The 26,234-nt window shown below is 59.3% G+C and overlaps 1 protein-coding gene across 2 annotated transcripts; it reads left to right on the top strand.

The window, feature by feature from the left end:
- The first annotated feature begins 6,202 nt into the window (after positions 1-6,202).
- On the top strand, positions 6,203-25,072 carry Atp13a2 (ATPase cation transporting 13A2). Of its 2 annotated transcripts, none has more exons than XM_046468498.1 (30): positions 6,203-6,246; positions 9,585-9,694; positions 12,799-12,893; positions 12,984-13,166; positions 13,393-13,451; positions 13,610-13,724; positions 14,008-14,087; positions 15,118-15,195; positions 15,341-15,410; positions 16,000-16,134; positions 16,219-16,285; positions 16,361-16,492; positions 17,845-18,000; positions 18,560-18,670; positions 19,029-19,075; positions 19,152-19,340; positions 20,285-20,491; positions 20,597-20,692; positions 20,776-20,935; positions 21,032-21,152; positions 21,261-21,385; positions 22,069-22,229; positions 22,352-22,468; positions 22,556-22,635; positions 22,813-22,965; positions 23,047-23,143; positions 23,823-24,046; positions 24,126-24,277; positions 24,421-24,590; positions 24,662-25,072. In XM_046468498.1, the coding sequence occupies exons 1-30, from the start codon at positions 6,218-6,220 to the stop codon at positions 24,797-24,799; spliced, it is 3,657 nt and encodes a 1,218-aa protein (XP_046324454.1). In that variant the 5' UTR covers positions 6,203-6,217; the 3' UTR covers positions 24,800-25,072. The 2 variants fall into 2 exon arrangements, with proteins under 2 accessions (XP_046324454.1, XP_046324455.1); XM_046468499.1 differs by having other exon boundaries at positions 24,495-24,590.
- The last annotated feature ends 1,162 nt before the right edge of the window (positions 25,073-26,234 follow it).

Here is a 26,234-nt window from a genome sequence, read left to right on the forward strand (position 1 = left end):
TGGAGCGGTGGACGCTGCATCCGCAGCTGAAGCTCTGCCCTCCCTGGGACGAGTCCTCTGCCTCCTTTCCCCTCTGTCTCCCCCGTGCGAGGGTGAAAGGGAGTCGAGTGGCCTGCCTGGCCTTCTGGCATGAGAGGCCTGGCACTCTTGCGAGTGCCCGATGCCTGTCAGGAGGCACAGTGAGGTGGCGGAGCACAGCAGCCCCCGCCCGCAGCGTTCAGTATGAAGAGTATTGAAAACCAAATCCTGGTCAGCCTCTGGCGTTTCAAGGGAGGTTTGAGATTCCTCCAGAGCCAAGCAGCGACCACCCGAGCTGTGACGCGGTTAGTGCCACAGATGACCTCAAGGGAATGCCCACTGCAAACATCAGTTCCCCACACCGCTGCCAAGACTCTGCGCTTAGACACCAGTCAGAGTGGGCACGGGAAACACTGCAAAGAGAAGGGAAAAGAAGCCCTTCCAGACTCCTGAGTCCCATGTCCCCTTTGACAGTTGATATTTCCTTCCAGGTTTTGTGTTGTTCAAATTTGTGGCAGATATAACACTCTCCCTTCAAAGGTAGAATGTGGGGGCCAGGCATGGTGGCACACACCTGTCATCCAGCAACTCGGGAGGTTGAGACAGGAGGATGGCAAGCTCAAAGCCAGCCTCAGCAACTTAGTGAGACCCTGTCTCAAAAGGACTGGGGATGTAGTTCAGTGGTAGAGCACCCCTAAATTCAATCCCCAGGACCAAAAAGTTATTTTTTAAAGATCTGCAGGTGTAGCTCGGTGGTAGGGTGCCTGCCTAGCATGTTAAGGCCCTGGGTTTCATCCCTAGCACCTCAAAAATTAAATCTAACACTGGTCCACTTTTATGCTTGAATATAGCCCTCGCTTCTCTAAAACTGACATGTTTTGCCAGGCATAGTGGTACACACTTGTAATCCCAGTAGCTCTGGAGGCTGAGGCAGGAGGATCCGGAGTTCAAGGCTAGCTTCAGCAACTTAGCAAGGCCCTAAACAACTCAGTGGCCCTCGCCCCATCTATTTGGTTTTTTGGTTTGTTTCCAATTTCTTAAGCCCATTTCTGTCTACAAAACTAACATCTGCTGAGCTCTTAGAACACTTTATTTTATAGAATGAAGTGTTGCTGATTCCAGGGCCAGAAAAGCCAATTAAGATCCCTGAACCAGGGCTAGGGGGTAGGTCAGTGGTAGAGCGCTTGCCTAGCATACATGGAGGCCATGGGTTCCATCCCCAGGATTAAAAACAGGGATTGAAATGAACTTGATTTTCTGCTTCACCAATTTCTTCCTGGGTTCTTGTCTAGCAAATTTGAAAAATAAAAGGGCTGGGGTCAGGGCTCAGCAGTAGAGCACTTGCCTAGCACGTGTGAGGCCCTGAGTTCGATCCTCAGCACCACATAAAAAATAAATAAAACAAAGGTATTGTGTCCAACTACAACTGAAAAAAAAAATTTAGATGCACGAACAATAACAGAAGGCAAGAGTGAACAAATTTATTAGTTTTTTTTTTTTTTTTTTTTCCCCAGTGTAGAAGAAGAGACCCAATTCCCTCAAAGCAAGGGAGGAACTGATAAGTTTTCCACCTAAATGTACTAACCTTGGGACACTGGGCTAATCATCCATCTTTCAGGTAGAGATACCGACCAAAATCCATGCAAAACAGGTATTAGAAAAGTGTTAAGGCTATTGGCTGGGTCCCTGACCCTGCAATTGACCTTTAAGCCCTTGGGTTTGAATTTTACCGTAATTTCTATAGATCTACCCCCACTTCCGTTTTCCCACTACTCCAGGACAAAGTTGGCTGGAAATGTTTCTCCAGGTAAACCCCATAGAGTGATTTGGAAAAAAAATTCCCATTAACTATTCCTACTCAGTGCCCCAAGAAAAGAAAAGATTTTGACACTTACTAATGGATATTCGGATAGTTCCTATTTTCCCTTTTCCAAATAACTCAAGGCTTATGGAGGGATGAGGCAGGAGGATCCTAAGTTCGAGGGCAGCTTCAGTAACTTAGCAAGGATCTATCAAAATAAAAATTAAAGAGAAGGAAGGGCAAAGGGGTAAAAAAGATGGGGGAATGAGATGGACATTACCCTAGGTACATGGATGGCACCAATGGTGTGGCACTACTTCATGTACAACCAGAGAAGGGAAAAATTCTGCTCCGTTTGTGTTCAATGAGTCGAAGAGCTTCCCACTGTCATGTGTAACTGATTAGAACTAATAAAAAGAAAAAGGGAATTAAAAAATTAAAATAAAAATTAAAAAGGGCTGGGAATGTGGCTCAGTGGTAAAACAAACACCCCTGGGTTTGATCCCCAACACACAAAATAAATAAAACAATGAGTAACCCAGGGCTACTTTACTTTTTAAGCCGTAGCAGGAAGCCCAGGTCATGCCAGAAACATCATGAGCCTGAGCCCGGTGACTTAGAAAATGTCTGACTCATGGAGAATGAATCTGAAAGCATTTCTGGCTTTAAGAGCACTAGTTGCAGGCATTGAAGAAGGTAAGGTCTAGGGGTAAAGACACAGAGTTGTTTCCCGCCAACTAGAAGCCAAGGTCATAAATTAGAAAGGAGCATTGATATTTAAGTAGGACTGGGGTGTGGCTCAGGGGTGGAGCCCATGCTCCGAAAGAACAAGGCCCTGGGGTCCATTCCCAGCTCCACAAGAAAAGGAAAAAAAAAAAAATCAGAGATCTGGGTCTTTACAGACCCTCCACTGCAGCATCTCAGAATTCTTGACACTCTAAGACCACACAGAACACAAGCAGGTGTTCCAACTTAACACTCCAGCGAGAGAAAAAAAACCTCTCAGGCAGCCCTACTGCAAGCCCTTGTAGGGTCACCGGGACAAACCCACCAGCCATGCCCCTGGATCCCCCAGTGCAGACCTCATGGATTTCCGTCAGCCCAGGCAGGTCACATTCCTTGGATTCCTGGATAATTTGACTCTGCTCCTAACCTCTAGATTTGTAGGGAAAGATGGAGTTTTCTCATGAGTGCCTTAAAGGCAGGCAAGACCCCAGCTATGATGAGCTAACTGGCTGTGGCTTGGGATAGATGACCCTCATCAGTCATGTCGGCCCCCCAGGTCTCTCTCACTCCATTTGAATTTGAGCTAAACTGGAATGTTATCAATGGATAGTTTAATTTGTTGCTTATTTAATCTTTCATCAAATTGGAGGCAACTGTTGGATTTTAACAGCCACAAGACTTTTTTTTTTTTTTTTGTACTGAGGATTAAACCCAGGGGCACTTAACCACTGAGCCACATCCCCAGCCCTTTCTATATTTTAGAGACAGGGTCTCGCTGAGCTGCTTAGGGTCTCACTAAATTACTGAGGCTGGCTTTGAATTTATGATCCTTCTGCCTCAGCCTCCTGAGCCACTGCGATTGGATTACAGGCACCCTCTGGGACTGAATTTGGTAAATTTCCAACAAGACCAGCCAGGTCAGAAGATGGTTTTTCTGCACAAGGCCCCTGTCTCCTCTGTTTCTGCTCAATGCAGCAGAGACCTCCCATCACTCAGATTCTCTTCAGGTCCTTCCCTTCCTTGCCCTCGGATGACTACGAGACAAATGGCTGCTGGGTGCAGTGGCACGCGCTACCTGTAGTCCCAGAGACTGCTAAGGTCCAAGTATGAGGATCTCAAGTCCGAAAGCTGGCAATTGAAGGGGAACCTCGGCAACTTAGCAAGACTCTGACTCAAAATTTAAAAAGAGGGCAGGGGATGTAGCTCAATAGTAAAGTGCTTCTGGGTTCAACCCCTGTAACCAAAAAAAAAAAAAGAAAAAAGATACAGCTGCAACTGCCTTTTGCTGTGCGTTAAATAGCCGTAATCTTAGTACCGGGTTTGTCACCAGCTGAGAAAATCCCCTTTGGTTGCAAAAATCTAGTGAAACTGGAGAAATCAAGAAGTGACACACGCACTGGAATGAACTGACCCACATTAGTGATTTCTCAATCTTTTGCATTTTGGAGCAAGTGGCCTGTGAGGGCTGGGCTCAGGCCCCCAAGGGGGCAGCAGTCAGGAAGGAAGATATTCGGTCAGTCCTGGCCCACATGTGACTGGAAATTTCAGCTATGGTTATCTGGGAGGAGAGCCGGGCCCACAGACCACCTGGACGACCACACAGCGAGAGCCACTTCCCCAAAGGTAACCCCGGCAGATGGCAGGACCTCCCACATCCTCTGTGGTTGGAAGGGAACTTCCCTGGCCTCCTGCCCCATCCAGGAGACGGACCCAGCTGCAGGTGTGGCTCGGGATGGAGCTTCTTGAATGTCAACAGTGTCTACAGCAGAGAGAATGTGGGGAGCGACCTTGCGGTGCCCCACGCCCACGCCCCTGCTTCTGTGAAGCTTCAAACCCATCTCCAGCACGGAGAGAAAGCACTGCGCTCTGAGCACCGGACATCTCATTTCATGCCCTCAACGGCTTCCATTTCACAGCGGGGGAGGCTCAGACAGGGAAAGTGACTTTTTTGAGAAAGCAACCAATGCACCCAGGTCTTTCTGATGCCTGGCCCCAGCCCCTTGCCACTGTGCCACACTGCCTCTGGGCAAGGCCACCTCAAGCTAGCCATTTCCAACCCCAGCCCTCCTGCCGCCCTGGAGGTCTGAGTTCCTGGTTAAAGTGCCTGATGCAGGAGGCCACGGGGACCCTGAGTGGTTAAGCACCCTGTCCCCACTGGAAATGTCACATGCTGGTGAAAAGAGTTTATGTCCTGGTTTAGGGAAGACAGCACCATGCCCCAAGGGGTCAACAGGAATGGCCCCTCCAAACTGCTCCACCAGCAGCCTGCTACAGCTCAGAAAATGACTCTACTGTCCCCAGATGCTCAGGCCAAAATTTCGGGGTAAATTTTGTTTTGCCTTGTTTTGGTACAGGGGACTGAATCCAGGAATACATAATCACCGAGTCACATCTCCAGGCCCCTTTTTTTATTTATTTTGAGACAGGGTCTCACTAAATGGCTTAGGGCTTCCCTGTGTTGCCTAGGCTGGCCTCCAACTTGCCATTCTCCTGCCTCAGCCTCCTGAGTTGCTGGGATTACAACATGCACCACCTCACCAGGGGCACAACTTTGACTCTGCATTTCTGCACCTCCAATCCCATCCTATCCACCTTCAAGTCCTGCCAGTGAGTATTCCAACACCCAGTGTTCATGGAGCTCTTGCTATGACAGGAGCAGCCAAGGACTCCTTGCTGTCCCCTCTGGAAACTGTCCCCCACTATCTCAAACCACCACAGCTCTGCATCCTTCTAGTACTTTCCACAATAGGTTATTGTTGGAGTTTGGCTTTGCTTGCCTTGGGCTGCTTCCCAGTGCACACTAGGCACCACAGGGACAGAGCTGTGTCTGTTGGCTCACCTGACATTCCCAGCCCCTAAAACTGTGCATGACACTCGGTAAATTCATACTGGACAAGTGGCGGATGGATCTAGCACAGAGGCCACTGACCCTGGAGTCTGAGGAATACTGTCACTCTCGGGCAGTGTGCTCAATGCTGCGTTCAGGCATGACATCTCTCTAGTGCTTTTCAGGTCTCCCTGCCTGCCACCGGCGCAGGTGTGTCCACAGGTCACGCCTCCAGGACCTTAGGCTCGGGGTCTGCCTCCGCCATCTCGCTGATGTATCCTCACAGCCTCTGCCAGCACCTAGGGGCATTTTTCCGGGTCGTATCTGCCCGTGGGAGTCCGGCAGGTGTGTGTTCCTTCCTTCCTTGACATTTACCCGGCAGTGCCACATTGTTCTAAGTGCATGTTCTTGTCTGATCCTCACAATACCCAAGCATGGCTGACGTCACTGTCATCCTACAGGTTAGGGACCGAGGCCCAGAGGGGTTAGGTGACTCGCCCGTGGCCGTGCACCCTGGGAGAGACGGAGGCAGCCGGAACCAGCGCGCAGCGTGCGTCACCACCGCGGCGTGCAGCTGGGGCTGTGCGTCGGGGCTGTCCCCTCTCCGGAGACCCCGGCGTGCGCCCCAGGCGGCGGGCTGGGACTACAAGTCCCGGCAGCCCGGGCGCGGCGCGGACGTGGGCCGCAGCCGGGGCGGGGCTTGGCGGCTGCACACAGACTGCGGCAGCTCCGAGCCGCGCCGCCGCCGCGAACGCAGGTGGCCGCCGCGTCCCGCGCCCAGCCCGCGCCCAGCCCGCGCCGCCAGGACCGCGCCCCGCCGGGGCCTTGCGCACGCCGGGCCGGCGATGAGCGCGAGGAGCCGACATGAGCGCAGGTGGGTGCCCAGCCCCGCGCGCCCGGCCCGCCCCGCGCAGCATCTCCGGGGGCGGCGGAGGCGACGCCCCCACCGTGGGTTTGCGACTCGGGGAGCGGCCCCGGGGCGGAGATCTTGGGCCCCCTCCTCCTTAAGGACACCCGTCCCCAGGCCTTGCCCCAGAGGCCAGAGCCTGGGATGGCGCCGCGACGGCCGGCTCCCTCCCTCACTCCTACACCTTGGCGGGGCTGCCCTGTCGTGAGGGGCCGCGGAGGCGCCCCCTCCCACCAACTGGGATCCAGCCTGAGTGACAGTGTCCAGGTGGGGAAAGTGGCGCACCACCCTGGGCCCTCGGGGCCTCTGGGCAGATAGTCCCCCGGACTGAATGAATGGGGTTGGGGAAGCCAGGGCTCCTCAGTGACTGGCTAAGTGTCGGGGGCACAAACCGCTCCAGATCCCCTACCTCGGGCCTCCAGAGGAAGCCTGTCAGCACCAGACCCGAGGACCACACCCTCCAAGGTCCCCATCACGGGCATCAGAGCCTAATTCCACCAGCTGGGAATGAGGCCCATAGAGCTCTCCTACCCAGATGGGCCGCAGCTGCAGCCCTCTCAGTCAGCCTCTCCACACCTCCTCTGCAGCCCCCAGCCCGAGTGCATCCACCTGAGGAAGGGGAAGGAGAGGCGGGGTGCTGCTCAGTGGTGGAGCTCTCGCCTAGCACGCACAGGGTTCTGTCCCAGCATCGCAAGAGGAAAGATGGCCCCCAAACTCCAGATCCAGATATCATGCAGAGTCACCAGGCTAGCCTGGTGACGACAGGGGCTCCAGGCCCCAGGGACCACAGTGAGGTAGGAGGCAGTCGCCCTGGGCCGTTGCCAGGTCATCAGCAGGAAGCGGGGGCTTCCGCAGGAAACAAGAGGTTCCCAGATGGTTTTGACTCTGGCCTTTCTGCTCTACACAGCTGGTGCCACGGCCCCAGGCCTGTGAGCTCAGACCATGTCCAGTCTTGGTCACTCATACCTGTATGACTGCACATGTGAATCAACACCTTTGGGTCTCTTTCTCTTTTTCTCCCTCTCTCCCCCCCCCCACACCCCTCTCTCTCTGTAGTATTTTTAGTTGCAGATGGACAATACCTTTATTTTATTTATTTATTTTTACATGGTGCTGAGGATCAAACCCAGTGCTTCACACATGTAAGGCAAGCACTGCACCACTGAGCTACAACCCCAGCTCCTCATTTAATTTTTTTTTAAATTTATTTTTATTTTTTTTTATTGGTTGTTCAAAACATTACAAAGCTCTTGACATATTCTCATTTAATTTTTTGCAGTGCTGAGTGTTAAACCTGGGCCTTGGGCATGCTAGGCAAGTGCTCCATTGCTGAGCTACCCTCCCAGCCCTCAGGCCTTATTTTAAATGAGGTTTTTTTTTTTTTTTTTTTTTTTTGGTGGTACTGGGGATGAAACCCAGGATCACTGAGCCACACCCCCAGCCCTTTAGAGACAGGGTCTCACTAAGTTGCTGAGGCTGGCTTTGAACTTGGATCCTCCTTCCTCAGCCCCCTGAGCTGCTGGGATTATAGGCATGCACATTTAAAGGAAGTTCTGATCTATATTTTCCATGTGAAGATGGACTAAAAGAGGAGTGTACTTTCAGACCCACATTCCCAGCTTTCCCTTTCATGTTATGTGACCCTGGGCAGGGAGCCCCATTCCTCAGTTTCCCCAACTAGTCTGTCCTCCTTGTTGAAGCGTGTAAAGACAGTGAGCCAGGGCACAAAAGCCTCACAAGTTCTCGCGATGTGGCGGCGGTTGCTCAGGACAGCAGGAGCAGGCATCTCTGGGACAGTTCTCACCCCACCCAGGCTGCAGGAGCCTGCTCTGGGCTGGCCCGAGCTGGCAAGAGCTCAGATGCCTCCCGTGAGCCTCCGAGCTGCCAAGCTGTGAATAGAGATGAACAGCCCACTCCAGTGTTTTGACAGGTGTCCTGCAGGACAGTGTGCCCTGGGCTTGGCCCTTGCCAGGACTCACAGATGTGACTTCCTCCTCCTGCAATTTCCTCTCTCCCCCCACTTCCCAAGGTTGACTGGGAAGTGTCCTAGTGAAATGGCGAGTATGGTGATAGACTGAAGGAAGAACTTCCCAGAGGGAAGGAACATAAAAGCCCTTTAGGAAGAGGTTGGAGCCTGTGTGCCTCACAGGGCTGGGTGGTGTGGCTCTTGGCACCATGTGTGGCCTCATGTTCCACCATGTCTGTGGGGTGCATTCTTCATTCACTCAATGTTTACCAACCCTGGCATGCAGCGGACACCGTGAGCAGGACCTGGGAGAGCCCATGCAAGGCCGTGGGCCCGGCTGGCTGCAGTGGATATGGTGGGCAGTGTGGGCTTCCCATCTTCAGGGGCTGGTGAAGGATGAGATCAGGCCAGCACAGCCCGCTTCCTTCCCCGGCCCGAGATCGCTGCAGCTCTTGGCTTGAGGGCTTCTGGCACCGGGAGGAGCTGTGGAACAGGCCTGGGGCAGGGGCACAGCGCTGGGTTTCAGCCTAGATGATGGGAAGGGAAGGATCTGTCTGGGAAGTGGGCCAGAGACGCCACACCCCTGGGCAGGGCGCCGCCACCTGTCAGGCCTGCAGAACCTCCGACACCTGCCGTGGCGGCTGCTCCGGCTTCCTCTGCACCAGCTGCACACAGGGTCCCTGGGGTCACCACCCTAGAGATGGGCAGCGGAAGGCCAGAGACACCAGGCCCCTGCCTGTGAAAGCCATTGGAGCCAGGAGCGTGACTAAACGTTGACTCAGGCTCTGGGGTGGCGCTTACCCCGGAGCCACATCTCCAGCCCTTTCTATTTTTTACTTTGACACAGGGTCTCACTAAGTTGCTTTTGGGTCTAAATTTCCCAGGCTGACCTTGAACTTTGCTGTCCTCCTGCCTCAGCCTCCTGTGTTGCTGGGATTACGGGCATGGGCCACCGCACCTGGCCCAGGAGCACAGTCTATGACGAAGATGTGGCGGTGACGTGAGGCTCTGCCCTGCACCTCCAGCTCCCAGACTGTGAACCAGGGACAGAAGTAGCTCCGCTTCACAGGCCGGGGGCGGTGTGCCCTGGTGACCCTGAGGTGCCCTTTCCCCGACGCCATAGAGATGCCCAGGCCCAGTCATGGAGGGCAAGAGACTGCCCACCTGTGCCGCTCGGGAGCCGGTCTCAGGGGGATCAAGGGCTTTGGCTAAGCCCAGGTGGGACTCCAGGGCCAACCGTCCCAGAAGAGGCAAGAAAAGGCTGTGGCCTTCTGGTGGCCAAGGACCTGCAAACCTGGCACTGCAGACACGTGTTCTGAATGCCCTCTGCCCCCACCAGGCGCCCGCCCCCAGGCCCTGGAGGAGAGCAGAGGCCGCAGCTGTCCCCTTCTGCAGATGAGGGAGGGGAGGAAAGGAGACTCTGCCCCGGCCAGCGGGCCCCCACCTCATGTGAGTGTGAATGTGGGTGTGTGAGTCTGTGTGTGTCTCTGTGAGAGTGTGTGTGAGTCTGTGTGTGTCTCTGTGAGTGAGAGTGTGTGTGTGTGTCTGTGTCTCTGTGAGTGAGAGTGTGTGTGTAAGAGTCTGTGTATGTGTTTGTGTGTGAGTGTGTCTAAGTGTGTTTGTGTGTCTCTGAGTGTGTGTGTGAGTCTGTGTGTGTCTCTGTGAGTGAGAGTGTGTGTGTCTAATTGTGTGTGAGAGTCTGTGTATGTGTCTGTGTGTGAGTGTGTCTAAGTGTGTCTGTGTGTGTGTGAGAGTGTGTGTCTGTGTGTGTCTCTGTAAGAGTCTGTGTATGTGTCTGTGTGTGAGTGTGTCTAAGTGTGTCTGTGTGTGTGTGAGTGTGTGTGAGTCTGTCTGTGAGTGAGAGTGGGTGTGTGTCTGTGTGTGTCTCTGTGAGAGTCTGTGTATGTGTCTGTGTGTGAGTGTGTCTAAGTGTGTCTGTGTGTGTCTGAGTGTGTGTGAGTCTGTCTCTGTGAGTGAGAGTGGGTGTGTGTCTGTGTGTGTCTAATTGTGAGAGTCTGTGTATGTGTCTGTGTGTGAGTGTGTCTAAGTGTGTCTGTGTGTCTCTGAGTGTGTGTGTGAGTGTGTGTGCACTGGCTCCCTGGTGACCAGCCTCTCTGGAGCTAGCCCTGCTGCCATTGCTCTGAGTCAGCCTGCGCTGGGAGGCCCTGGGTGCCACAGGTGGGGCCTTGGTCCACTTGGTTTCTGAGTCATCGTTTGACAGAGGCTGCAGGGGGCTTGGGCTGGGTCCTGTTGTCTAAAGGTGTCCCTGTGAGCCTGCAGCCCAGGATGGGCACTGACCCCTGGCTGCTCCCTTACTGGTGGCCTTTGTGCCGAGTCTCCACCCTGAGCCCACCCCAGGGTCTCGCCAGGAGAGTGAGATGAGACGATTCCTAGAGGCTCAGAGCTGCCCCTGTCACCTGCACAGCGCTCAGACGCTGTCAGCTGGCCTTTCTGTTCTCAGTACCACGGTGGGTGGTTGTGACCTCCCTCATTCCAGGAGGGCTGGCAGGAGGGCCTGATGGGGAGATGCCCCACGCCCCGGGGAGCCCAGGGGGGGCCCCCGCAGTGCCGCGCGAGTCTCGCAGCACCAGTCTGGGGAGGGGACTCTCAGGCAGCCCTCATGGGCACACTCGGCCGTTGTGTCCTGAAGGAAGGAAGCGCTTTTTATCTCCTCTTGCCTCCACCCACGGCTTCTCAGGGGTCTGGCTCTCTGGGGGGTGAGCAGGGTGCCGGTTTTGACCTGAACCTTAGCCGACAGGGAGAGGTGAGCCGCCACCTCAGGGTGGACCAGACCCCGAAGGCGCTGGCTGGAGGCCCACCCCTGCCCTCGCCCACCTGCTCCTCTGCCACCCTCTTCTGGCAATGAGCCAGGTGAGATATGGCCCCCCCAGCTTGTGATCGCAGGTCTGCAGCTGTAGCTGTGGTCAGGGAGGACAGCAGCAGGACAAGGAAGGAGCCCAGTTCCCTCCAGGTGCTGGCGCTATTGTTACCCACACCCCGGATTCTCTTTCTATCAGACAAATAAACCCCTTGTTTAATTAAAAAACAAACAGAGAAACCCAGCTGGGGAGTCAGCCTGCCTGGGCCTGTGACCTGGAACTACCATGTACCTGTTGAGTGATCTTGTGACAAGTTACTGAACCTCTCTGAGCCTCTACTTTTGTACAAAATGGGAATGATGATCATGGTTCCCTAGCAGGACTATTGTGTTAACCAAAAGGACCAGGAGCAGAGCCCATATCTGATGAGTCCTTGGGGAATGTTGGCAGGCATGGGGTGTGTGTGTGTGTGTGTGTGTGTACACACGTGTGCGCTCGCTGACAGGGATCAAGGGCCTCAGGCATGCTCGGCGAGTGCTCTACCTCTAGCCCCCGCCTCAGCCCGACTATTCGGACAATTGGCTGGGCTCAGGAAGCTGCAGGAGCCCGAGGGTGGGAAACAGCAGTTGAGGCTGGGCAGGTGGGACCCCAGCAGCTGTTTGGGACTCTGGCTTGTTACGAAGAAACTTAGAAGGGCTCAGATTGGGGGAGTGCAGGTTGAGGGGAACCCAGAAAAACAGCCTGCCCCACACCTGCCTGGTTTTCTGGGCCCCTTAAGGAACTTTCCAGAAGCCCCTGTGAAGTGTGGGCAGCTGTCCAGCGCCGCCCCGCCCCTGCTGAGGAACTGATTCTGCAGGTCTAGGGAGGGGCCCAGCACCCACGTGTGGTGTCGCAGGTCCTTCAAGGTCAGAGAAGCCCAGGTGGTGTCTGACCAGCACAAGGGCAGAGAGGCCCGGCCCTCTTGCTCTGAGAGCCCAGCTCTGCAGCAGGGGAGGCTTGGGAGGACGAAATCCGGCAGCAGCCTCAGTTGGCCGTCTGGAGGGACAGCCAGCAGGCCAGACGATAATCAGTCCAGACTCCTCAGTGTCTCCTCACTCCAGGCCTGGGCTGGGCACCAGGACCGAGCGAGGACAAGTGGCCCTGACCCCACCTTTGGGGTAGGGCAAGTGAGGATAGAAAGAGGGACACTGAGTCCCGACAGCTGACATACCCCTTGGAGATGGCCGACAAGCGAGCACTCTCCAGAGCGCTCCACAGGAGGAAGTAAGACACTAGTTAGGAACCAACTGAAGGAGCTGGGGATACAGCCCAGTGGGTAGAGTGCTCGCCTCTCATGCACAGGGCCCTGGGTTCAATCCCCAGCACCACCAAAAAATAAACAGTAAAAACGACAACAGAAGCTGGGCCCAGTGGCACATGCCTATAATCCCAGCAGCTCAGGAGCTGAGGAAGGAGGGCCCAAGTTCAAAGCCAGCCTCAGCAACTCAGCAAGACCCTGTCTCTAAATAAAATGTAAACAAAATGTAAACACGGGTTGGGGATGTGGCTCAGTGGCTAAGCACCCCTGAGTTCAATCCCGGGTACCAAAAAACAGAACCAGTGGAACAGGCCCGGGAAGACCTGAGCTGAGGGGCTGTGGGATTTGTCTGGCAGAGCTGGTGGGGGCTGGGGTGCGGCTCTAGCACGGCAGAGAAAAGGAGCCCCCAAAATGACCCTTCTCCTTTCTGCCTGCAGACAGCAGCCCCCTCGTGGGCAGCACGCCCACCGGCTATGGGACCCTGACGATAGAGACATCAATAGATCCCCCCAGCTCCTCAGCTTCATCCGTGGTACGTGGCCCAGGGCGCAGGGGACAGGGGGCGGCAACGCCCAGCCCGCCCCGCACGGCTTTCCCGTCCAGCGCCGCCCTCTGCCCACAGAGGCTCAGCGGCTACTGTGGCAGTCCATGGAGAGTCATCGGCTATCACGCCGTGGTCTGGATGCTGGCCGGGATCCCTTTGCTGCTCTTCCGCTGGAAGCCCTTGTGGGGGGTGCGCCTGCGCTTCCAGCCCTGCAACCTGGCCCGCGCCGAAACACTCGTCATCGAAATAAGAGACAAAGAGGTGAGTGCCCGGCAGCTGGCGCTGGGGCGGGCAGTGGCCAGGCCGTGGTGCCGGATGCTCGGGTTCCGTGGGGCACCAGGCCGGCGGTCCTCTCCTTGCGCAGAGGGGCTGGCTGGGCTGGGCGCACCTCCAGTCTCCCCTTCTGCCTTCTCGGGCGGGGCCACCTGGCTGGGGGCGGGGTCGGAGCGGGGCCTCTTCCAGGGCTGAGTCCGCGCCTCTGTTCCAGGATAGCTCGCGGCAGCTCTTCACTGTCCAGGTGCAGACTGAGGCCATCCGGGAGGGCAGGTGAGGCAGCCCCCTCGCCCCTTCTAGAAGCCCCCACTCCCGCTGCCCCTCCCACGAAGGCTCTGGTGCCTCCATCCCAGCAAGGGATGCTGGTTCTGTGGTTTGGGGAGCTCTGGGGACAGCCCCAAGCTGCAGAGTAACCGCCAGCTCCTCCCCAGCCTGGAGCTGCCCCCACAGGCCCAGGCAGAGGATGGCCGGAGCCAGGTGGCTGTGGGGGCAGCCCCAGACGGCATGTGGAAGGACACCGCCCCGCTCCACAGGCGGCAAGAAGCGGTGAGTGGACTCGCTGGGTTCTGGACAAGTCCTCGTCGCTCTGGGCCTCACTTTCACCATCTGTCCAGTGGGAGGGTTGGGCTCCATGTTCTCCATGCACCTCCCGATTCTGTCTTCCCAAAGGAGTGGGTGCCATCTCCTGTCCCGCCTCTCCTTCCTGTGACGCTGGTCCCCCTGCCCGCCCTCCCTCCCTCCCTCGCCCACCACCCCTCCCTCCCTCGCCCACCACTCACGGCCCCTCACGGGACCAGGGCTCCCTCCTACCCTGCCTCTCCCCTGCCAGACGCAGGTGCTGCGGTACTACGTGTTCCAGGGCCAGCGCTACGTCTGGATGGAGACCCAGCAAGCCTTCTACCAAGTCAGGTAGGAGCCAGGCCAGTGCAGCCCATGTCCTTCCCCAGAGCAGGGCTGGCCCAGGGGCGTGCAGCAGCCTGGCTGGTCCAGGCACCCTCTCGGCCCCAAGGAAACCTTGGGAAGGTTACTGAGCTGCTCTGGGCCCTGGGGCCTCTGCCTGTAAACTGGGAGGAGGTCACCCTGGCCTCCTGGGGTCATTTTGAAGGGGTAGTGTAGGTGAAGCCCCACACCGCATCTGGCCAGGGTGCTTGCCCTGCTGTGAGCCTGCCTAGGACTCTGGGCTCACCAACTGCTTGGGGTTCTGACCCACCTGCCAACAGGTCCTAATCTGAGTCTCAGAAGCAGAGCCCGAGATGAGGTTCGGGACAGGGAACAGTCTGGAAGGTGATCCTGGTGGCGCTGGGGAAGGGGCACCAGGAGGGGATGTTGTTGGGCTGTGGACTCTCGAGCACCTCTGGGGATTTCTTGGGATCAGTGTAGAGCACGCACCTCGGGGTGCTGTCCCCCAAGGAGGGAGGGCGCTCCTGACCATTTTGGAGCTCACTGCCACACTCGGTCACCTGGGCCACGTGTGCTTGGGAAGCCAGGAAGGTCCTCAAGTGAAGACAGGTGTGTGCCACTCTGCAGGGACAGGAGCAGGGCTGGGGCATGGGTGTTGCGGGAGCACGGGCACTCTCCAGAGCGCTCTGTTCACGCTGTCATGTAACCCGCCCATGGCCCTGTGAGGTGGGTACCGTCACTGTCCCCGTTCTGCAGATGAGGCTCAGGGGTTTGGTGACTTGCACAAGGTATCAGCGTAGATGATGTTCGTCACTGAGTAATAGCTACCCTGTCACCGTTAACACTACCACCATCTCTCGCTGTGCTTCCTTGGTGAGATGGCAGAGGAATGAGGGTGCACTGAGCCCAGAGTTCCTGACGGAGCTCCTTCCTGGCGCTCAGCAAGGGCCTGGAGTCCCGAGTCCCCAGCCTTTTGGGGACGGGGGGGATGCAGAGCTCAGGCCCTATCACCTACATGAAGGTCCTCTCCCCCATCCAGCCTGCTGGACCATGGCCGCACCTGTGACGACATTCACTGCTCCCGCTCTGGCCTCAGCCCCCAGGAGCAGACCATGAGGTGGGTGCTGCCCGGGCCAGTGCCCAAGAGCTGGGACCTACCTTGCCCACCTTCCATCCAGCTGCCTTCTTTGGGGAGCTGTGTGACCCTGGGAGGGTCCTGCAGCCACAGCCCCTTGTGACAGCCTGGCTGCCTCCTCTTATAGGAAGACCATGTACGGCCCCAATGTGATCAGCATACCCGTCAAGTCCTACCCACAGCTGCTGGTGGAGGAGGTAGGGCTGCCCGGTGCCCCTGCTCTGGCGCAGACTTGCTACGTGTCCTTGACCCAGGGCTTGCCTCCGCTGGGCCACTGGACAGAGGCAGACCAGACCAGTTGTCCCCTTCTTGGTAGCGAGTCCCCTCAGACCCCAGTCAGCTCAGCTGGCAGGAAACCAGGTCAAGGACTTGGAAGTTCTCTCAAGGCTTGGGGCAGCCATGGGAGGCAGCCCACAGGGAGGACGGGAGGCAGGTCCCCAAGGTCAAGTAGCTTCCCCTGGAGCCTGGTGCCCTCCTGTGTGTGGTCGCAGCATGTGAGTGAGACCAGACTGCTGCTCTGTGTTCACAGGAGGAACCCGAGCTCAGAGCAGGGACGGGACGTAGCCAGGGTTACTCAGAGACAAGGGAGGTCAGGGACCTGGACACATCTAGAGTAAAGCCCTCTGACCCTTGGGCAGACACCATGAAAGAGGGCGGCCTGCGGTCAGGCTGATAGAAACTGCAGCCTTCACCCCTCCCGCCTGTGCCTCCAGAAGGCCTGGCTTTGTCCTGTGGCCCAGCTGCCCTGTCCCAGGCCCTCACGCTGCCTCCTGTGCCTCCCGCCAGGCGCTGAACCCCTACTACGGGTTCCAGGCCTTCAGCATCGCGCTGTGGCTGGCTGACCACTACTACTGGTACGCGCTGTGCATCTTCCTCGTGTCCACTGTGTCCATCTGCCTGTCCCTGTATAAGACCAGGAAGGTGAGCGGCGTGAGGCAGGCAGGGGTGCGGGTGGTCCCCGCAGGGCCGCCACCCACCCACCTCCTCTTGTCCCTATGCCTACAGCAAAGCCAGACCCTGAGGGACATGGTCAAGCTGTCCGTGCGGGTGCGCGTGTGTCGGCCTGGAGGAGGTAAGGGGCCAGGGCCCGGCGGGAGGCTGGTGGTGGCCGGGGCAGCAGCCCTGCTGAGCCTCTGCCTGCCTGCAGAGGAGGAGTGGGTGGACTCCAGCCAGCTGGTGCCCGGAGACTGCCTGATGCTGCCCCCCGAGGGCGGGCTGGTGCCCTGTGACGCCGCCCTGGTCGCCGGCGAGTGCGTGGTCAACGAGAGCTCCCTGACAGGTGAGCCCCGCTGCCCGCAGCCTCGTCCTCCTTCCCGTTGCAGTGGCTTTTCCTCCTTTCGGGTAACGATCCTGGCTTCAGCCCTGGCTGACCCCACGCCACTGAGCTGGTGGCTTGACCTTCTGTTTCTTCTCCTGTGAAAGGGGAGTCGTCGCCCCTGGACAGGAGGGGCTCCCAGTGTGTGTGAAGAAACGCCCACATTCAGGGCTTGAGGACCCCGAGGCACCTCGGAGGACATGGCGCCCAGACAGGGGTGGGGGTCCTGTTCACACCCCTCCCAGAGTGGCCACAGTGAAGGCTTCCAGGGGTCCTTCCAGAACTGTCTCTGCATTGACGTAACCTGAGTGCAGGGATACGCTCACCTCCTTTGGTTGTAGTGTGAGATCACGCTCTGTGCTCTGTGCTCCCGGGTGACACACGTCCTGGGCACTCGTGCACACACACACTTGGCCCCCTGGAGGCCGCAGTGTGGGCGGATCCTGACCAGCTCACCTGGGCCACGGCGACGAGTGTTGGATCATGGGTTTGCAGCCATGGAGATGGTGTCCCCATGAGTGTCCTTGTCGTTTCTCTCCGTGAGCCCGGGCTGTTCCTCCGCAGTGCGCAGGATCTTGGGTGGCTCTGGATAGAGCTGGCTAAAAACCTCGGTGTGGTGATGTTTTCTAAGCAGTGGTCCTGGCTGGAGTGGTGTGTCATGCTGATGATTGGTGTGATGTGGTCGCGCTCTCTGTTTGGCCTTCATGACTGTCCACACCTGTCTCATCCACCTGCCTCTTAGGGGACAGAGCCAGAGCTTGGGTTGTCCCCAGGGCCCTCCCAGAAATGTGCACAGAGCAGGTGTCCACAGGCGTTCCGTGAGGGATTGCTGCTGTACCAGGCAGCCTCCCAGGGCCCTGTGTGAATGACCTTTCTGACTGGAATTACAAGACTAAGACGTGCTTGTGATGAAGAGTTCCAGCTGGGGCTGCAGCTCGGCCGTGAGCGCTCGCCTAGCAAGCGCCAGGCCCTGGGTTCGACCCTCAGCACCACATATAAACAAATAAAATAAAGGTATGGTGTCCAACTGCAACTGAAAAATAAATATTTTAAAAGTTCCAACAGAAGGAGAGAGGCGCGCCCACCCCTCGGCACCCCACCCCTGCCCAGCACTCCCCAGAGTGGGACCGGGCAGCTCTGCGTCTTCCCGTCAGCCTCAGCGTCCTCCTCTATAAATGGGACGGTGATTTCACACCTGGTTACAGTTACCTGAGACCCAGGGCTGGTGGAACGATCCCGGGCATGGTGCCTGGTTTTTGGGCAGGAGGGGATGGCCCTAAGGCCCCTCTCTGCGCCTCACACGACGTCCTTCCCAGGGGAGAGCGTGCCAGTGCTGAAAACAGCCCTGCCCGAGGGACCCAGGCCCTACTGCCCGGAGGTGCATCGGCGGCACACACTCTTCTGTGGGACCCTCGTCTTGCAGGCCCGGGCCTACGTGGGACCCCAGGTCCTGGCGGTGGTGACCCGGACAGGTACGTATCAGGAGGTGGGGGAGAATGCTGGCTCAGCACCAAGACACAGGCAGAGCAGGGCCCAGAGCCCCGCCCCCACCCAGCTCTGCCCCTGCTCCGCTGTGTCGGGCAAGTCCCACCTCACTGGGCCCTCGGAGTCCCCGTCTTAGCAGAAGTTGGGCCAGACTGTGACCAAGTGCTGCAGTGTCCCCAGGAGCCAGCAGGGAGATTATAAGAGCTGGAGGGGGAGGCACATGGCAAGCAGGAAAGAGTCCAGAGTGCCCCCCCACTCCCAGCGACTCTAAGGCTGGGCAGGAGGATCCAAGTTCAAGGCCAACCTGGGGAACTTAGTGAGACCCTGCCTCAAAATAAAAAAATATGAAGGGCTGGGGGTGTGGCTCAGTGTTAGAGCATCCCTGGGTTCAATCTTAAATTCCCCGAAAAAGCAACCCATGGGAGGCCAGGCTGGGCCCATGAGCATCACATCTCAGCACCCCAAGGTGACACAGGTGGGTCGGGGGTCGGGAGACCTGCCCCAGCCCACGGTTCTCCAGCCATGGCTTCCCCGCCTCTTCCCCAGGGTTCTGCACGGCTAAAGGGGGCCTGGTGAGCTCCATCTTGCACCCGCGGCCCATCAAGTTCAAGTTCTATAAGCACAGCATGAAGTTTGTGACTGCCCTCTCTGTCCTGGGTGAGTGTGCCCCTGCATCCCACTCTGCTGGTGGCCCCAGCCTGGGTCCAAGTCCCACTTACTACAGAGTGCGGTGGCGCATGCCTGTAATCCAGTCAGTTGGGAGGCTGAGGCAGGAGGATCATGAGTTCACAGCCAGCCTCAGCAACTTAGCGAGGCGCTAAGCAACTCAGTGAGACCCTGTCTCTAAATAAAACACAAATAGGGCTGGGGATGGGGCTCATGGGATGGTCATGTGCCCCTGAGTTCAATCCCTGGTACCTCCCCCACAAAAAAGGGCTAAAGGGCTGGGGATGTGGCTAGGGTAGGGCACCTGGATTCCATCCCCAGCACCCCAAACCTGACCCTCTCCCCGCAGCTCTGCTCGGCACCGCCTACAGCATCTTCGTCCTCCACCGCAACCGGGTAAGCCCTGGGCCGGGCGGCGGCGGCAGCCGGGTCTGACCACGCCTGCCCTCAGCGCTCACAGAGCTTCCTGCAGGTGCCTGTGAGCGAGATTGTGATCCGAGCCCTGGACCTGGTGACGGTGGTAGTGCCACCCGCCCTGCCAGCCGCCATGACCGTGTGCACACTCTATGCCCAGAGCCGGCTGCGGGCACAGGGCATCTTCTGCATCCACCCGCTGCGCATCAACCTGGGGGGCAAGCTGCAGCTGGTGTGCTTCGACAAGGTGGGCTGCAGGTGGGGCTGAGGGTGTGGGGACAGCCACGGGCCCCACAGAGCTTCCGCCAGGCCTCCTCACCTGGGCCCAGCAGCCTCGGGAAGGCCTGGCTCATGCCGGGTCCCCCTGGGGTGGACGTGCTCAGAGGCCCCAGGCCACCCGCTCCCACCTCACCCGCTCACGGTCTGGTAGATGAAATGCCCAGGGTCATCTGTTCACTTGTTCAAGATCCATTGAGGACCTACTGTGTGTGCCTGGGTCCAGCAGTGACCAGCACAGACGTCCTCACAGACAGATACTTGTGTGTCCCCACCAGAATAAGCAAAGCAGGACCCTCCGAGAGCTTAAGGAGGGAGCGTGTGGGCACTTGATGGGGGGCACGGGGGCCAGCTCTAGGGAAGGCGGTGGAGGAAGGGTCCTCCCAGCAGCAGGGGACAGTGAGCAGTGGGTGAGACCAGGTGGGCAGCACCCTGAGCAGCAGAGCCGCAGGCTGGACATTATCCCGAGGGTGTCAGGGGCCAAAAGCTGCAGGAGGGGCATGGTCAGGTTCACACAGGCCCCAGGCTGGTGCAGGAGCAGGTGTGTGGCTGGCCAGGTGGAGCCCCGCATGGCGAGGGCGGCACTCGCCCCATGGTCAGTCACCCAACAATGGGCAGACTGGCGTGCTACCCAGAGCCAGCCGCTCCCCCGGGACTTGGGAGCAGACGCTGGGGAAGCAGGGAAGCCACATGCGGGCACCCAAAGCCAGGTCCACCTGGAGACAGGGAGGACGGCTTCTGGGAGGAAACGCAGTGGGGCCGGTGGCCCAGCAGGAGCCACACAGGCGAGACCAGGGAGAGGGGGGCTCCTCTGGCTCCAGCTCTGGCTCTCGGGTCCCCCTGGCAGTGCCAGGCTGGGGTGGGGTGCCACCAGCAGGGCACAGCTCATCCCAGGACTCGCCACTGTCCCCGCAGACAGGCACCCTCACTGAAGACGGCCTGGACGTGATGGGGGTGGTGCCCCTGAAGGAGCGGGCCTTCCTGCCGCTGGTGCCCGAGCCCCACCGCCTGCCCGTGGGGCCCCTGCTCCGGGCACTGGCCACCTGCCACGCCCTCAGCCAAGTCCAGGGCACCCCAGTGGGTGACCCCATGGACCTCAAGATGGTGGAGTCTACCGGCTGGGTGAGGAGGCACGCCTTGGGGAAGTTGGGCCTGACGACCCACCTCACGCTCACTCCGGGTCTCCCGGGGCAGCCTGGATTCCAGCCTTCTCTGCTTGCCTCCCAGGTTCTGGAGGAGGGGCCAACAGCAGACTCGGCACTTGGGACTCAGGTCTTGGCAGTGATGAGACCCCCACCTCGGGATTCCCAGCTGCAGGGACCGGTGAGCTGGGGGGGGGGGTGCCTGTGTGGTGGGGCCTGGGGAGGGCTCCAGAGCCAGGACCTCAGCTGTCCCCCCGCCTACAGGAGGAGCCTCCGGTGCCAGTGAGCATCCTCTGCCGCTTCCCCTTCTCCTCTGCTCTGCAGCGCATGGACGTGGTGGTGGCCTGGCCTGGGGCCACTCAGCCCGAGGCCTATGTCAAAGGCTCCCCAGAGCTAGTGGCAGGCCTCTGCAGCCCTGAGACGGGTAAAGGGGACGGGTTGGGCACTGGCACAGAGTGAGCCGGGTTTCCAGCCTCTGCCTGTCCCCCGCTCTGTCCCAGTGACACCCCTCTCCCTGCAGTGCCCTCTGACTTCACCCAGATGCTGCAGAGCTACACAGCTGCTGGCTACCGCGTTGTGGCCCTGGCCAGCAAGCCACTGCCCATCGCACCCCGCCTGGAGGCCGCCCAGCAGCTGACGAGGTGACCTGTGCGGTGGGCAACCCAAGCCAGGGAAGATGACTCTGCCCAGTGCCCGGGAAAGGGGAGTGGGCCACCAAGTAACCTCTGACCTGTCCTCCCAACCTCCAGGGACACTGTGGAGCAGGAGTTGAGTCTCTTGGGGCTGCTGGTCATGAGGAACCTGCTGAAGCCACAGACGACACCGGTTATCCAGGCTCTGCGGAGGACGCAGATCCGCACCGTCATGGTGACAGGTACCGTTGGCCGCAGGGCTTGGCTTGGGAGGGTGGAATCGGCTCAGTCCTTGGCAGAGGGAAGAGGTGCCCCGTGCCCCCTCCTGGGGCATCTTTCGGGGGCCAGGCCATTTTCAAACCTTCTGTGGATCTCCACGTATCAGGCCCAAATGTCACTGCCACCCCCACTTCGCAGATGAGGAAACCGAGGCTCAGTGGAGTGACCTCCTGTGAGCCTAGATGTGGAGTCCGTGCGGGTTGCAGCCCAGCCACTCACCCGCCCGGTGACCTCTGAATCCCAGTTTCCGCCTCTGAGAAGTGGGGGTGATGGTGTTGCCCCAAAGGCTGTGATGCTCTCGGGGAGCAGAAGAGAGTCTGAGCAGAGGAAGGCAGCGGCAGCTCATCAGCCATGTCCCTGGAACCCCAGCTGTCACCACGCACGTGCACACACACACATACACACACACACATACACACACTCACACACACACTCACACACACTCTCAGGCACGCTGTTCCACGAGCCAGGAAGCACCCAGTGTCTGAGGAACCCGAGCCCAGTGCTGTCTCCCCAGGGCCCCCCCAGTGCCCAGCTCTACTAGGGAGGAGGCAGGTCCAGAGGCGTCTGACCTGCTGACATATGAGGGTCAGGGTGAGGATGGCCCTGGACAGCATTAGACTTTGACCTTCCCTGCTCCTGCCAGGGGATAACCTGCAGACGGCAGTCACTGTGGCCCGGAGCTGTGGCATGGTGGGCCCCCAGGAGCACCTGGTCATCATCCACGCCACCCACCCCGAGCGGGGACAGCCGGCCTCCCTCCAGTTCCTGCCCGTGGAGTCCTCGGCAGCCATGAACGGGGCTACGGTGAGACTGGCCCCTGGTTCCGAGTCCACCACCTCACCAGTGACCCAGCCCTGCGTCCCCTGACCCTCTCCCAGCTCTCCAGGGTGGGCAGGGGGGCTGAGCTGGGCTCCCTGGGCCCCCAGGATCCTGTCCAGGCTACGAGCTGCACCGTGGAACCAGAGCCCCGGCGCAGCCACCTGGCCCTCGGCGGGTCCACCTTTGGCGTCCTCAGGAAGCACTTCCCGGAGCTGCTGCCCAAGGTAAGGGCTTCCCCGAGTCCCCGGCCCCCACACTCACCACCCCGCCTGGCTGGCTGTTGCCTCAGCCCTGCCCCTCGCTGTGCCCAGGTCCTGGTGCAGGGCACCGTCTTTGCCCGCATGGCCCCCGAGCAGAAGACGGAGCTGGTGTGCGAGCTGCAGAGGCTTCAGTGAGTGCCAGGGCGGGCTGGGCACAGCCCACAGTCCCCGCACCCCTCAGGCCCTAGAGAGTGCCACCCTCGAAGCACCCGCAGCCCTCCTGGGTCTGTTGTGTCAGAAGCCACCATGGCACTGCTCAGTCCTCGGCAGAGAAAGAGGTGCCCACACCTGCACACCCTCTCTGTCAGGTACCGCGTGGGCATGTGCGGAGACGGCGCCAATGACTGCGGGGCGCTGAAGGCAGCCGACGTGGGCATCTCACTGTCCCAGGCCGAGGCCTCGGTAGTGTCGCCCTTCACCTCGAGTGTGGCCAGTATCGAGTGTGTGCCCATGGTCATCAGGTGAGCCCCGGGGCTGGTGGCGAGGGTGGGGCACACCCTTGGAGCCAGCCTGGCCCCTCATGCCCGGCCCCTGCTACCTAGGGAAGGCCGCTGTTCCCTGGACACTTCGTTCAGCGTCTTCAAGTACATGGCCCTGTACAGCCTGACGCAGTTCATCTCGGTCCTGATCCTCTACACAGTGAGCACCAGCAGCGCCAGGTCCACAGCAGGTCCACAGTGGTGCCGCTGGGAGCCTGGCAGATTCTATGTGGCCTCGAGCCTTGGCTCTGCCACTCTCACCAAATCAGGCAGTGGGACTGACACAAGGTGGAAGCACTGGGCACGGGGCCTGGCGCACAGTAGGTCCTCATGTGCTAACAACTTGCCCCTAATTCTGGGAGCTCCCAGTCTGCAGGGGAGACGGAGGCAGAGCCCAGGCAGGGGACAACCTGCAGACGGGGCAGGGGTCCGGACTGCCCCAGATAGCAGCTGTGCCACACCCTTTTGAGCAGGGGCCACTCGCCCGGAGCTGAGCATGTCCCGTGTCCCTGAGGAGTGAGGGTGTGTGGGGTAGTGCAGATCTCGTACCTGTGTCTGTCCCCACGTCCACCTTACAGCTGGGGGCGACAAGGCAGAGCCCAAGCTCCCCTGTCAGGCTGGGGGTCCCCCACCCTCAGGTTTAGGCAGACTGAGGGCCGGACAGTGCTCCCCACATTGGATTGGGGGCTCATCCTACAGTAGGGGCTGTGTCTCCCCGAGTCCTGGCCCCTCAGATGGGAGGGCAGGGTGCCTTTGCTGTCACTCTGTCGCTGGGGGCGGCTCTGGGGCTGGGCTGGGCCAGGTCTCAGTGGCCCCTCTGTCTCCCTCACCTGCCACAGATCAACACCAACCTGGGTGACGTGCAGTTCCTGGCCATCGACCTGGTCATCACCACCACCATCGCGGTGCTCATGAGCCGCACGGGGCCGGCGCTGACGCTGGGCCGGGTGCGGCCGCCAGGGGCGCTGCTCAGCGTGCCCGTGCTGAGCAGCCTGCTGCTGCAGGTGGCCCTGGTGGCTGGTGTGCAGCTGGGGGGCTACTTCCTGGCCGTGGCCCAGCCTTGGTGAGTGGGGGGCGGAGGGGCTTCCCCCATCTGGCCCCTGCCCGCTCCACTGCACACTGACCCGGACCCCGACTCCCAGGTTCGTGCCTCTGAACAGGACGTTGCCCGCGCCCGACAACCTGCCCAACTATGAGAACACCGTGGTCTTCTCCCTGTCCGGCTTCCAGTACCTCATCCTGGCCGCGGCCGTGTCCAAGGGGGCGCCCTTCCGCCGGCCGCTCTACACCAACGGTGCTGCTGCGGGGTGGGGTGGGGGGCCGGCCGGGAAGGCAGATGGGGGGCCTGTGAGTGGAGCGTGGGTGTGCGTGGGTGTGCGTGGGTGTGCGAGTGTTCCAGGGCATGGCTCCCTCGCTGACGGACTCCCCCACCCCCAGTGCCCTTCCTGGTGGCCCTGGCGTTCTTGGGCTCTGTCCTGGTGGGCCTCATCCTGGTCCCCGGCCTCCTGCAGGGGCCACTAGGACTGAGGAACATCGAGGACACCTGCTTCAAGCTGCTGCTGTTGGGTCTGGTCGCCTGCAACCTCGTGGGAGCCTTCATGCTGGAGGTGGGCGGCCTGGGCCCGGGAGGGGGATGGGGGGCTCGGCTGGCAGCCCCTTCACACCCTGCCCCCCGCAGAGCGTGCTAGACCAGTGCCTCCCACCCTGTCTGCGGCGGCTCCGACCCAAACGGGCCTCCAGGAAGCGCTTCAAGCAGCTGGAGCGGGAGCTGGCTGAGCAGCCCTGGCCGCCACGGGCCGCTGGCGCCGTGAGGTAGTGCAGGCTGCGGGCGCGCTGGACACTGGACACTGGACACTGGACTTCCCTGCCTCTGAGCCACCGACTGGACCCGTCTCTAGAGATGCCACCGCCATCGCCTCCCACAGCCCTGAGGCTGGCCGTTTCCACACTCCTGTCCCAGACAGCCTGGCCCACCTCCTGCCCCTCCCCGGAAGTGCTGACTGTTGTCCCCCCACTTCTGACCGTGCAGCCACCAACTCCATCTGGACCTGCTGTCAGTTTAGCCAATAAAGTCATGATATTTTCCTGGCTCGGCCATGCCTGGCTCTACTTGAGCACTGTGGACCTTCCTGCTGCCCAGATCACAGTGGACAGTCCCCGCTGGGCCTCCTGTCATCCTCTGTGTGGAGCGGGGCTGGTACACTGTTGAGCATTTACACACATTGCCCTCTAATCCTGCACTGCAGGTACTGTCCCCACTTTGCAGATGAGGGACCCGCGGCTTGGAGGTCAGGAGTGGGGCCAAAGCCCTGGGCTCCAGCCAAGCTCTTGGCTCCCATGACCCCCTTTGGGGGAAGAGGAGAAAGGGCAGCTGCCATCCCTCCCCCTCCCCCACCTGCCACCCCCACCTCCCTGGTGGTGTCTGGTCCAGTCCCTCCCTCAGATAAAACCAGGCTTCAAGCCCAGTCCCCCAGCCAGAAACACGCACTGTCCCCCCCGGGAAGGGTGGGTGTGTCGACCTCATCCCACCAGCGGGCCGTTGGCCAAGCCCCTCTGCTTTGGAGATGCAGCTCTGCCTGGCTCCTGGGCAGCAGAGAACAGGAAAGAAGGCCGCTTCCTGCCTTCCAGAGGCCCCTGCCAAGCCCATTACTGGAACCCCTGGTGCAGTCCCAGGCCTGCCCTGGTAGGAGCTCAGTAGATGTTGAGTCCAGAAGGAGGGTGGGTGTGAGAGGTAACCTATGCCAGGCCTTCCGCACTCTGAGCTGAGTCCCCAGCCAGCCACAGTTCAGGGCGAAAGACTTTTTTTTTGTAGTGGTGTATGGACAGAACGCCTTTATTTAATTTGTTTATTTTTTCCTTTATTTTGTTTATTTATATGTGGTGCTGAGAATGGAACCCAGTGCCTCACACACGCTAAGCAACGCTCTCCCACTGAGCCACAGCCCCCAGCCCTTTGTTTTTTGATAACAGGCATTGAACCCAGGGGTATTTAATCACTGAGCCACGGCCCCTGCCCTTGGAGGGTCTTGCTAAATTGATGAGGGCCTAAGTGGTTGAGGTTGGCTTTGAACTTGAGACCCTCCTGCCTCAGCGTCTCGAGTTGCTGGGATTACAGGTGTGCGTCACTGCACCCAGCTAGAAGATGGTGCTTAAGGAGCCGTGGGCAGACTTGGAGAGACCTGGTCAAATTCCTCCCCTTCCCTCAGCAGCTACCCCGCAGGGGCCAGGCCCAAGGCTAAAGCGGGGAGCAA

This window comes from Marmota monax, unplaced genomic scaffold (assembly GCF_021218885.2).
Source record: "Marmota monax isolate L192 unplaced genomic scaffold, Marmota_monax_Labrador192_F-V1.1 WCK01_AAM20220418_F8-fsc00008, whole genome shotgun sequence".
Classification (NCBI taxonomy): Eukaryota; Metazoa; Chordata; class Mammalia; order Rodentia; family Sciuridae; genus Marmota; species Marmota monax.